A 12,472-nucleotide genomic window follows, 5' to 3' on the forward strand; every position below is an offset into this window, starting at 1 on the left:
GCTCAGGCCGGGCGCTGGGGGACTGTGGCGGCCAGTCTGGCCATACCTCGTGGTGGTCCCCACCTCCTACTTGACTTATGGCTGCCGGCAGCTGGGATGGAAGCCGGGGGGGCCTCTGGTAACATCTGTCCTTGCCCAGGGGGCTTAGCCTGAACCAGGATCCCTGCAAAGAGGATTACGGGAGCTGGTAGAGGGAGGGGAGCCCAGGGGGCTGGAGGATGAGGAGGGTGGGGCAGTGTAGGCAGCCGCCCGATTTGGCCTGGTGGTTCCAAGGGAGCCAGACGGCATTGGCCTCAAACAAATGGGGAAGCCTGTACCCCTGGCCTACATCCCTACGGGCCAGGAGCATTTCCTTTAGAGGCAGTGGGGTCTTGGCTGTGTGACCTTGGGAAGCCCTCCCAGCAAGCCTCAGTTTTCTCCTCTGTAAGATGGGGATGATGGCAGGGCCAGCCTCATGGAGTGTGAGGACTCAGTGAGAAGGCATGCGCCGGCCCAGCTCAGTGGCCGGCACAGAAGGGGTGCTTTGTAAGGATAGCCCAGTTACGTCAACCCTCCTCTCGCTCCAGGCCACGGCCACGCTGGGCCTTTCACCTCCCTCCTATCTGGAGCTTCTCAGAGAACATGGCACCCCCGGGCTTTACCTGTTGTTCCTTCCCAGCCAGGCATCCACCTGGGCCCCTCCTCCCCAGCCTTGGGGTAGCTGGGCTCTGTAGCAATCTGTTTACCCATGTCCTCTTCAAAGCTGACTCAGGGCCTTCTGAGCAGCTGTCCTCGCTGGCCACCAAGCCTCCCTCAAGCTCACGTGGCTGGGGTCATTCACAAGCCGTGAGCTCCTTCTGAGCGGCGGTCGGCTGGCAAGCTCCGAGGCTTGGCAAATGATGTCACAAGCTCTGGGCCTGGCCCTTACCCAGCCCGCGTCCTAGGCCCTCACGGAGCTGAGTGAACTTCGGCTCTCTGGGCTCTGTTGTCCATCTGGGCCTTTGCACACGCTGTTCCAAGTGCCTAGAACGTGCTCACTCTGCCCGGCTGCTGAGGGGAACCCCGGTGGAGGTGTCTGGGGCTCCTTCCCTCGGGTTTTCCCGCCAGCCTCCCCACCTCCCGGGCCATCAGCGCGTCCCTGCTCACTGCTGCTTTTCCCTTGCACATAGTTCTCTCAGCCCCCTCTCTCCACATCAGGGCTCCCCCACTAAAGAGGGACTCGGGCTTGGCCACGTCTTATTCTGTGGTTTCCTAGGACTGAGCAGAGGGGATCAGACGTGATAGATGAGGGATCAATCAGTGCTTATTTAGATAGATGGATGGCTATAAGAGGAGCTCAATAGATGCTTCTATGAATGGACAGAAGGATGGATGACTATAGAAAGCTCAATAGATGTTTGCCCAACTGGATGAATGAATGACTGGATAAAAAGATGGCTAAAAACCCTCCACGACTCTGTTTTGCTTAGGGTGGAACATTCACCCTCATCAGACTCGGAACTTCCCCCCAGGCAGGCCCTGTGCTTTCCCATCGAGTGTGGGGAGCCCACCTCATCCTGAGGGCTGTCTTCCCATCAGACCGGTTTCCCCAAAGGTGTATGTTGGGGGCAGGGCACAAGCAGAAGGGCTGTCCGCTCCAGCATTGCTGTCTTTCTGTCTCTCATCCTCTGTTGTCTGGGGCCTCTCTGACCCCTGGACAGGCACACGAGCCCCTGGGGCATCCTCCCCGGGGCTCCAGTGCAGGTGCGGGGGGTGGGGGGGATGAAGACTCACCGTCAAACAGCCCATCAGGCTCTGCTCGAAGGGCCGCTGGAAGGCTCGAGGGTCTCCGCACCAGTCCAGCAGCTCCGTGGCGGCATTGTGGAAGTTGGCAGGGTTCTGTAAGTGCTGTGGGAGAGGGAAGGAGGCAGTGTGAAGCTCCAGCAACAAGGCCAGCAGGGTAGCATGTGGGTCTGAGGTGGTGAAGACCCCAGGCCTCACTGGGGATGAAACTTGAAGAAAGGGGGGGCAGGACTAAGGAGACTTCTCAAACAACCTGTCATTCATTTTTCCGTGTGCATCCCTCCCACCCAATCCTTGCAGGATGGGGATTAGTAGTCCCATTGCAAAGATAGGAGAACCAAGGTCTAGAGAAAGACAGTAATATTAAAGTGTTTTCTGGATGCTGGCTGTGGGGGCAGGTAAACTCTGCAGAGTTCAGGAGGGTGGCCTGTGGCCCCCATCCTTGGGGGGCTGGCTCTCCCCAAGCCAGGGCAGGCTAGCCCTGGAGATTCCTTCTTGATGAAGGCCGCTCCCCCTAATCACCACCACCAACACAGCCCGGGTCTGGAAGCCCACCAGCTCTGGCTTCAGAGAAAACTCAGCCATGGCCAAACAGGGCAGGGGTCAGGTGGGTTAGAAAGAGGTCTCCGGGCCAAACCCAGCTTGGGAGTTGAACTATAAGCACGCTGTGCCCAGGATATTCTTATGCCAGGGTCTGGCATATGTGGCTTAGCTCCCCAAAACCAGATTTCGCAGGCCTAGTCTGGCTAAGCTTGGGGGCTTGTTGGCATTGTCGGGAGGGGTCCATGCCTGAGCTCAAGCCCCTTCCAGTCAGGGGATCTGAGTCGGCAAGACACTGAATCCTGGGGCCAAGGCTTCTAGATCCTGCTTCAGACCCAGGCCACAGGGCTGCCAGGGTGGGCGGGGGTGGCTTCATTCTCTAACACCTGCCCAGGTCTTCCCAGGTCCCGCTGAGTTAGACCTTAGCCCAAGGGATGAGTGACTTGCCGAGGGTCACAGAGCTGCTTAGGGGCAGAGCAGGAATTTCAGCAATGGGTGTCACGACTGTGGGTCCTCCAGCGGGACACGTAGGGTGTGTCTGCAAGGGTCGTAAGCCAGCTGCAAAGGGGATGGTGGGACCTTCTAAGGCCCCTGTTGCTTTGGTGCTGGGAGAGAAAGGAATAGTAGCTTCCCCTGGGGGGGGGCTCTATTCCAAACTGCAGAGCAAGTCTGCCTTGGAGCCAAGGCGGGGAGGGGTCTTAGTAGCCGCCAGGTCCCAGAATTAGGAAGGAATGGAATGTACAGTGGCACTGAGCCCCTGTGGGGCAGGACCCCAGGGGCTCCCTCTGCCTTCGCATCCTGCTAGCTGCTAACCCAGGGCAGTCCCTCACCTTCCCGAACCTCAGCTGTCCCATCTGTAAAAGGGGGATGACTGATCATGGCTTGGTGGAGGGAATTTTTATTTCTTTTGTGTAGGGTTTCATGACTATTCTTACAACGTGGGTCGTGTAAGAAAGATTTAAAAATGGATGGAAGACAGTGAAATGAATTAGAACATGGTGCCTCTACGGGAGGGAGCAGTGAAGGCAAGAAGGAGGGAAAGCGAGCAGCGGTACAGCCCTCCGTCACGGGGCCAGGGAGACAAGATGAGGCTCCTGCGGCCCCTGGCAGGGCGCCTGGCACATGGGGTGCTTCCACGTGGGGCTGCCCTTGGCCCTGACTCTGGCTCCTGGAGGCTCCCCTGGAAGCACAGCTGCACTCGGCAGCTTTAGGCCCTCGTTCACACAGGCTCTTTCTGCAAAGGCAGAGCTCCCTGCTCTTGATGTGTAGGAGACGGGAGGAGCCTCCACATGGAGGACAGGGCCCTTTGAGAGGGCAGCAGGGGGTCCTCACCTCTGCCTCCAGTGCTCACTCTCTAACATGGGCCCCTTCCGAGGCCAGAGGGGGGCCATCCGGGCTGCACGTGGAAAGCCATACAAATTGCTAATTCCCTGTCCGGCGGCCTCTCTCGGCTAACTGAGTTATTCCGTTTATTTACGTGATGTCACACCCAATTAGCAGGGTCAGCAGCCACCACATGCTGCTCTCAGAGCTGCCTGCCCATAGCACCCTCACCTTTGGCAACCCCTTTGGGGCTCCGGGCTCACAAGTGGCCTCTGAGGCCCGTCTCGGGGGCCCAGTTTGTTCTGGTCCCCGAGCACGCAGCCTTCCATATCATGCTCAGCCCACCTCCACGCTTCTCCACCCTTACGCCAGCCAGCTCATGTGGCCTTCAGCTTGGGCTCTGGGTGGTCACCGCTGGGCACGACTCATTGGTAGAAAGAACATAGGCATCCCATTCAGTGGTTGCTGCTCGGCGGCTCTGTGGCCTTGGCCAAGCCCCCACCCCTCTCTGTGCTGTTGTTTCCTATTTTGACTATGAGGTCCCTGGGCTGCACAGAAACGGGTGACCTGGATCAAACCCCATCTCAGCCACTGAGCCCCACAGTCCTGGGCGTGTTCCTGAGCTTCAGACCCCTCACTGGTAAAATGGGGTGCTGACAGCCTGCAGGGCTGCCACACAGCTTAGGAACAATTTAAATCATGCCGTCCCCATGAGAGAGTCGGTGCCAGGTAAAGACTGCTACTGCTCTGACCTCTGTACAGTTTCTTCTCTTCTAGGAGCTCCTGGAGAGTAGAAATAGTGCCCTGTTCACCTCTGTAACTCTCAAGACTGGCGCACGGCCAGGCCCACACCGAAACGGGTGGTGAGCTGTTAAAACTGTCCAAAGGATGGTCCGTGTAGGCCGGCAACCTGGCCACTTCAGAACAGGTCCCTCGTGGCATGTGGAGTGGCCAGGGCTGGATGGGGGAGCTTGGCCAGGCTTGGATGGTCTAGGGATGGGAGCACAGATCTGAATCATAGGCAGAAGCCCCCCTGGGTGTGGCCATTACTGGATACCAATGCCTCACTTCCCACCAGACAGTCTGCCTGTCTCCACAATTCCTAGGAAGATCTGGGTTATATCCACTGGCCACTGAGTCTGTTGGGGCAGGATTAGGGGACACCAAAGCCTAGACCTATTGGATTGGCTACCCAGAGCAGGTGATGACTGCATCTTCTTATTAGTCCATCTGTGAACCAAACAACCTGTCTATCCAAATGAATCAGTCCATCCATCCATCCATCCACCCATCCATCCATCCATCCCCTTGTCCATCTACCCATTCAACCGTTCACTACTTTATTCATTTCCCATCCATCCATTCATCTACCTGTCTATCTGTCTATCCATCGAAAAGTTATCCAACCTCCTGTCCATCCATGTATCCATCCATCATCTGTATCTACCTGCCTAACTGCACATTCTTATGTCCATCCCTCCACCCTTCCGCTCATTCCCTTTGCTAGCCATCGATCAGTTCACCCCTCCCCCGCTCCCCCTCTACTTATGTGGGCCCTGGCCTGGGGCTGCACTAGGCTCTGCTGACTTTAAGATGAATATAGCACATCCTCTGCCCCCAAGGAACTCAGCCTGGGGGGAGGTCTGATATGTGCCCCACAGGGCCGATGGCTCAAGGGAGAAAGAGCAGGGTGGGTGAGGCAGCTGGGTGCCCAGGAAGCAGTGGGGCTCAGAGATGGGGGGTGCAGGTGCTCAGAAGAGCCCGTGGGGCTGGGGGAGGCTGCTGTGGAGGAATTAGCCAATTTGTGTGGCTTTGAACGTGCAGCCCAGATGTGTCCGTGACCTCTGAGTGGGGCCCATTGTAGAGAGGGCACTGGTTCTCCCAGTACTTGGGGCTGAGATGGGGGAAAGGTGGCTGAGCCAGAGGCCTGGAGGGAAGAGAGGCAGCAGGGTGCTTGGGGGATGGCCACTGTGAGCAATGGCTAGAACCAGGGTAGGGTGGGTGTGTGTCGGGGGGAAGCTGTGCTTAGAAGTGAGGCAGGGCTGGGAGTCCGAGGCTGCAAAGCCCCGATGAGGCCCAGCCAATGCATCTGTCATCCTCAGAGCACGCAGACCTGCTTGCCTTTCTCTTCTGATTAGGAAAGAGGACGTCTGAGAATCAGCAGTCTTCAGCCAGACGCGCCGCCCTCTGGGGAAGCCGTGGAGCAGACAGACGTCAAGTGCTGAGCTGTGTCTGACCGGAGGTGTGGAGGGGGATGTGGGGGGTGTCAGGAGCTCTGGATGGTCCAGGGGGGCATCTGGACAGCCTGCTCACTCTCACAAATGCCTCAGGGTCTGACCCTAGCGCAGAGCTCTGGGCGTGTAGGGGTGTGTGTGTGTGTGTGTGTGTGTGTGTGTGTTTGTGTGTGTGTGTGTGCATGCACATGCATGGGACAACAGGCTGGGGGGCTGGGCAGCTGAGGAGATCCCTGGCCTTCCAGCTGCCCTGGCACACACCAGCTGGGCGTCTCTTATGATGCTATTCTACAGACCGAGTGGGGTGAATTGGCGGCTTAATCAGGGTTAGGTAGCTAGCAAGTGGTGGAATGGGGGCTTGGACTGGCTGACTGGTCAATCAGAGCCCTGGGGGCCATGCTCTGAGGGGGTAAAGGGCACCCTGATTTCTGGGGATACAGAGCCAGCCATGGGAGAAAGGTCAGGTCGTGAGCAGGTCTCAGGAGGAGCTGCATGCCTGTCCCTAGGAGGGGCTCCTGCCGGGCAGTGAGACTGTGCTGTTGGGGGTGGGGGCCACTGACAGCAGATCCCTCAGGGCTGGGAGAAGGTGGGCCACAGGTTGAGCTGGGAGAGGGACTGTGGAGCACCAGGGAGGAGGCGAGCGCACGGCTGGAGGGAGGGCACCGTCTGGCTTCTATTCTGTGATGGTGAGCAGAGGCATAATTGGCGTTTTGGGGGAGCTGTTAGGGCTGGGTTCAATCTGTAACAAGTCTTCTTCAATTTCCTCTCCTCAGACCCTGCCCAGGCTTCCGAGAGAGCTCTGCTTGATATTTATGAGAGGACACATGCCCTCGTTCCTGAGGACCGGCCTCAGCTCCACTGGGCCCTGGCACTCAGGGAGGGCAGGCTGCCGGGGGGTGGGGAGGGCTGGGAGCTCTGCCCCCCAGGGGTGCTGAGGCCAGCGGCCCATGCTGGTGACCCAGAGGCCTCATCCCAGCGCTTGCCTCCCCGCTGCTGAGGCACTGAGGACAACAGCCCCTGCCACCCTGTGACAGCCTGGACCCTTGTGATCGGTGAGGAAACTGAGGCTCAGATAAACAAAGCCTGAGACCACGGGGGCACGTGGAGGCATGAGGATTTGGGCCCAAGTCTATGACGTCAAAGCCCATGCCCCTTCTACCATATCGCTCTCTCCTGGAGTACAATAACACTCAGGAGTCTGCATAGACCCTGCCATGCAGGGCTGCAAGGAGGTTGCGGCCAGAGGGCGGCGCACCACTCCTGGTCAACACTGGGGGGCGCCTGCCAACGCTGGCTCAATCAGGCTTCTTAAAGTGGGGCGGGGGGTGGGGAGGTGCTCTGAGCCCACCTGGAACATGCCCCACCTCTGAACAATCCCGAGAGAATGCTGGCAAGCAGACGGCCTCTTGAACGTGACGTGAGCCTGGGCAGGAGGGGGAGCTTGCTGTCCTCAGGAATGAGGGATGCCTCCCGCTCCCCCAGCACAAGTGAAGCTGGGCTGTGTGACTTCAGCTGACTCCCTTCTCTAATCCATGCCTCAGTTTCCTTTTCTGTAAGATGATCTCATTTCCCAGAACTCTTCCTTTTCTGTTTCTTTATAGAGAACCACGGAAGCAGAGGGCTGGGGAGCTTAGGTCTGGGAAGGGGACTAAGCACTTTATTCCATCTTCACAGCAGCCCAGCTGACACAGCAGAGCCCAGAGAGGGCATGAGGCTGGCCCCACATCACACAGCTGGGAAGAGAAGAGGAGGGGAGGGCAGGGGAGGAGATGAGGAGGGACAGGGCAGGGCTGGCATATGGGCCCTGGTGTGTGATGTCAGTGTTAGGCCTGTCTATGCAGCCATGTTCTCACGGGGTGGTCAGAGAGACTCGGGCAGTCAGCCCTGGGCTGCCACCGCCACCCGGCACCCAAGAGGCCCAGCTCCATAGCTGGGCCAGCATCCCTCCCGCTTGGCCTGCCTTGCCGGCCCTGCCCTCGCCAGCTGGGCCAGGCTGGGCAGGGAAGGAGGTGTAAGCGCGGGCCACACACCCACCTGCTTGATGCACTGTAGTCGGTCATTGGTCTGTTGGATGTGCCTGTCCATAGAATTCATTCTGGCCGTTTCACTGGGTTCTACCCGAGAGCCATGAACGTTGTCCAGCCTGTGAAGACAGAAGAGGGTGGGTGTCACCGGGGTTGCACCAGGCCTGACAGCCCCAGCACCGACCTGCTGGCCCCAGTGGCTCCCAGCGGGTTCTGGGCTCCTTTGTGAGCTGTGGTGGCCTCCGTCCCAGCCAGCCCCGTGCTGAAGGGAGGAACTTTGGCCATAGCTGCCCGGCCCATGGAGAAGCCCATCTGGACTGAGGGCAGGAGGTGTTCCTGGGTGTTCTCTGTGGATGACTCACGTCAGCACGGGGTACGCATGTCCGCCATGGGACATGGAACAGCACATGTGGGCACACACATTTCTACACACGTGTGTGTGAGTTGGGGGTTGCTGGTGGGGATGGCAACCCCATCTTCAGATTCCCAGTTCAGGGCTTATTAGCTACCGACGCGGCTCTGTGTGTGTGCATATGCATACACATGTGTAGGAGTCTTCCCATGTGGCCCTCACCACGTATGTGGTGTAAGTGCCCAAAGTGCCATGGGTACCACAATCCCCCCACCCCAAGCCCCCATGCTTTCGAGTTCTTCACGCTACGAACCCCAATTCCATTCTTCCCTTGCCTTCCTGGGAAAGAAGGGCAGGTGTAAGCGCCACCTTCTCTCCAAGACAAGGAAACTGAGGCTCAGAGGGGGACAGGAGTCACCCACAGTGGCACAGGGAGCCAGAATCAGAGCCCAAACCAGGAACTAGGATTCTGGCTGCCAGCTCGTGGCTCAGAGGGTAGGGTCCATGGATGTCACGGCCACCAGGCTCACTTCCTGAACAGCTGTGGGCCTCGGCAATTCTAACATGAATGTGACTTCCTCCCAGAGGGTGAAGCTGAATGGAGGAAGCCCCCTCAGCTCCAGAAAGCCCCCAGAGTCCCCAGGCCTCTGCAGAGAGGCCAAATGGCAAAGGAGAGATGAAGAGAGAGAGAGAGAGAGAAAGTTGGAGACAGAGGAGAGAGTCCATCCACTGCTCAGTGGTCCAGATCCTTGGGCCAAAGCAGAAGCCTGCCCATGGCCGCTGGGTTTGCTCTCCCATAACCCAGTGGGCATTTCAGGCTACAGACACAGGGTGCTGGACAGAGGCCTATGGCCCCCGGCCTTCTCTGCTCTCCTGCGGCACTGCCCCCCAGAAGTCCCCTCATCTCCTGCTGTGTCACCAAAGGTCCCATTTACCAAGCACTTTCTGTATTCTCTCCTTTACTTTTCATGCCCACTCTGTAAGACTAGAATTACCTCCATTGTACAGACGAGGAAACTGAGGTCTGAGATCTGAGATCAGCCAAGTCCCCACCACTAGTAGGAGCCCGTCTGCATCCATGTCCTGGCTCTCTGCGAACACCCATCCCGCATGAACACCCTGGCTCTCTGCGAACACCCATCCCGCGCGAACACCCTGGCTCTCTGCGAACACCCATCCTGTGCGAACATGTCCTGGCTCTCTGCGAACACCCATCCCGCACGAACACCCTGGCTCTCTGCGAACACCCATCCCGCGCAAACACCCTGGCTCTCTGCGAACACCCATCCCGCGTGAACACCCTGGCTCTCTGCGAACACCCATCCCGCGCGAACACCCTGGCTCTCTGTGAACACCCATCCTGTGCGAACATGTCCTGGCTCTCTGCGAACACCCATCCCGCGCGAACACCCTGGCTCTCTGCGAACACCCATCCTGCGCGAACATGTCCTGGCTCTCTGCGAACACCCAACCCGCACGAACACCCTGGCTCTCTGCGAACACCCATCCCGTGCGAACACCCTGGCTCTCTGCGAACACCCATCCCGTGCGAACACCTGGCTCTCTGCGAACACCCATCCTGGGCGAACATGTCCTGGCTCTCTGCGAACACCCATCCAGCGCGAACACCCTGGCTCTCTTTGAACACCCATCCTGCGCGAACACCCTGGCTCTCTGCGAACACCCATCCTGTGCAAACATGTCCTGGCTCTCTGCAAACACCCATCCTTGCGAACATGTCCTGGTTCTCTGTGAACACCCATCCCGCGCGAACACCCTGGCTCTCTGTGAACACCCATCCCGCGCGAACACCCTGGCTCTCTGTGAACACCCATCCCGCGCGAACACCCTGGCTCTCTGCGAACACCCATCCCGCGCGAACACCTGGCTCTCTGCGAACACCCATCCTGTGCGAACATGTCCTGGCTCTCTGCGAACACCCATCCCGCGCGAACACCCTGGCTCTCTTTGAACACCCATCCCGCGCAAACACCCTGGCTCTCTGCGAACACCCATCCTGTGCGAACATGCCCTGGCTCTCTGCGAACACCCATCCTTGCGAACATGTCCTGGTTCTCTGCGAACACCCATCCCGCGCGAACACCCTGGCTCTCTGCGAACACCCATCCCGCGCGAACACCCTGGCTCTCTGCGAACACCCATCCCGCGCGAACACCCTGGCTCTCTGCGAACACCCATCCCGCGCGAACACCTGGCTCTCTGTGAACACCCATCCCGCGTGAACACCTGGCTCTCTGTGAACACCTATCCCGCGCGAACACCCTGGCTCTCTGCGAACACCCATCCCGCGCGAACACCTGGCTCTCTGCGAACACCCATCCCGCGCGAACACCCTGGCTGAGGGAACTATCAGCAGAGCATGCCTGGCCCAACCTTGGGAAGAAAGGCCTGGTTGTACTTCCAAGGAACTCTTTACTACCCAGCTCCTTGAAAGCACTTCCTATTGTTCCATTTGTATTGAAAAGGCAACTCATTTGTGTGGTTCAAAAATCAAAGTCCAGTGATGTGCTGGCCCTGTCCCCAGCCCCCAGATAGCCTTCCTGGGAGGAACAGGGTCACTAGTCTCCTGAGGGTCTCATCTTAGAGAAGCAAAGATCTATGGGTACCATCCCCTGTCACCCCTTAAAAAAAACCAAACCACATAAAATGACAGCATTCTAATACACACTACTTGGACCTTGCTTTTCTCCTCTTAATCATATCTCAAAGTTTATTCCACATCAAGATATAAAGAGCCTTTTCATTTTTTAATGGGCACTGATGAATCATTGATCCAACCAAATTCTGAATGTCCACCCCTGCTAGGCGCTGCTCTAAGACCCGAGGCCCTTCTGCTCAGAGGGCTCACGCTCCAGACTGAGTGATGAAGCCTGAAGTCATCTCCAAATTCATACTGCAAACAGGGTTGCAAGAGCACCTTTTTATATTGGCCACATCATCAACGTGTGAATTAATCTAGAGAGCATATTCTTAGGAGTGGAGTTTCTGGGTCATTTGGGCCTTTGTACTTTTGATAAATGCTTTCTGGGTTCACTCTACCTTGGAGTTCTCCCACAAAAAGGTAAAAGTAGGGGTAATGCCCCACATTTATTTTTTTCTACCCTCCAACATCCCTCCATTGACCCCACTGATCACATGTTTATACACCCAAGTAGCCAACTTCTCCATCCATCATTTATTCATCTAAATGCCTGCCTGTCCATCTGTCTATCCATCTACCTATCCATGCATCCATCCAAACACCTCTAATCTCCACGTGCCCACCCATGCATGCTTCCAATTCACCCAGTAAATACTTTACAATATCTATATGGTGCAGGGTCCTATGCCATATCTGTGAGCCATGGAGATATGGTCCATGGTCCAAGCCAGTATTCACTCTGTGTGACCCAGTAGTGACTATTTGTTGAGCTTCTCCTGTAAGTCAGGTGCTGGTCCAGGCACTGGGCATAGACAGACATCGTTACTACATTCCCACTTTACAAATGAAGAAACTGAGGATCAGAGGTTTTAGTAGCAGCCAGCTCTAGAATCCTGGCTTTCCCATCACAACCTAAACTTCGGTGCAGCTAGTGGGGAGGGGCCAGGGGTCCCCACTGGAGATTGCTGTGGTGTGGCAGGCATGTGTCATGGGAGAAGTGTCACTCCCCTTGCTACCCTTCTAGGTACCCCAGGCAGGGGCTGAGTTTCTCCTCCTGGGTTTACTTGTACAGAGTCCCAGCCAGCGCTCACTCCTAGTGGGCTCCTGGGGCCAGGGACAAACCATGGTGCCCAGCCGGCCAGCAGGGGGCGCTGTTGATGAAGCTAAGTACCCAGAGGGCTGGAAACCAGCACTGTGGGGCTCTCTCTTTAGGGCCCTCCTTCTCCGCGGTGAGTACCTAAGTGCCCCAAACAGAGGGGTTTTAAGCAGACTTCTCTGGCTTTCTAGGCCTTGGATTCCCCATTTGTAGAGCAGGATGGCGAGTGGGGATTAGGTGGCCTCACAAGACTCTTATCTCTAGGTAGACTTCCCAGGATGGACACAGCATTTTTATCTAGGGTCAGAGCCCTAGTGGGGCCTTGATAAATGTTTGCTGAATGGCTGACAGATCGTTTCTGGAACCTGAGTGGGTACTCAGCCCACCCAGGGAAGCCCTAAGCAGGCATCAGGAGCCCAGGCCCACATAGGCAGGCACCTTGGCACCCAGAGGCCGTTCTTTCTGCTCAGTGCCCCCTAG

At 57.4% G+C, this 12,472-nt stretch overlaps 1 protein-coding gene across 6 annotated transcripts in view; it reads right to left on the reverse strand.

The window, feature by feature from the left end:
• The window catches only part of ZMIZ1 (zinc finger MIZ-type containing 1), a 235,127-nt gene that overhangs the window by 100,747 nt on the left and 121,908 nt on the right, over positions 1–12,472 (reverse strand). For all 6 annotated transcript variants that reach the window (XM_028109611.2, XM_028109607.2, XM_028109608.2 and 3 more), the window contains 2 exons: positions 7,893–8,001; positions 1,753–1,866 (listed from right to left, as the gene is read on the reverse strand). In XM_028109611.2, coding sequence (XP_027965412.1) covers positions 1,753–1,866; positions 7,893–7,952 — 174 coding nt within the window. In that variant the 5' untranslated portion in view covers positions 7,953–8,001. The remainder of the gene's footprint in view (positions 1–1,752; positions 1,867–7,892; positions 8,002–12,472) is intronic.

The sequence above is a fragment of the Eumetopias jubatus genome, unplaced genomic scaffold (assembly GCF_037043125.1).
Source record: "Eumetopias jubatus isolate StellerSeaLion01/CBP00866 unplaced genomic scaffold, mEumJub1_p1.0 scaffold_17, whole genome shotgun sequence".
In the NCBI taxonomy this organism is placed as follows: Eukaryota; Metazoa; Chordata; class Mammalia; order Carnivora; family Otariidae; genus Eumetopias; species Eumetopias jubatus.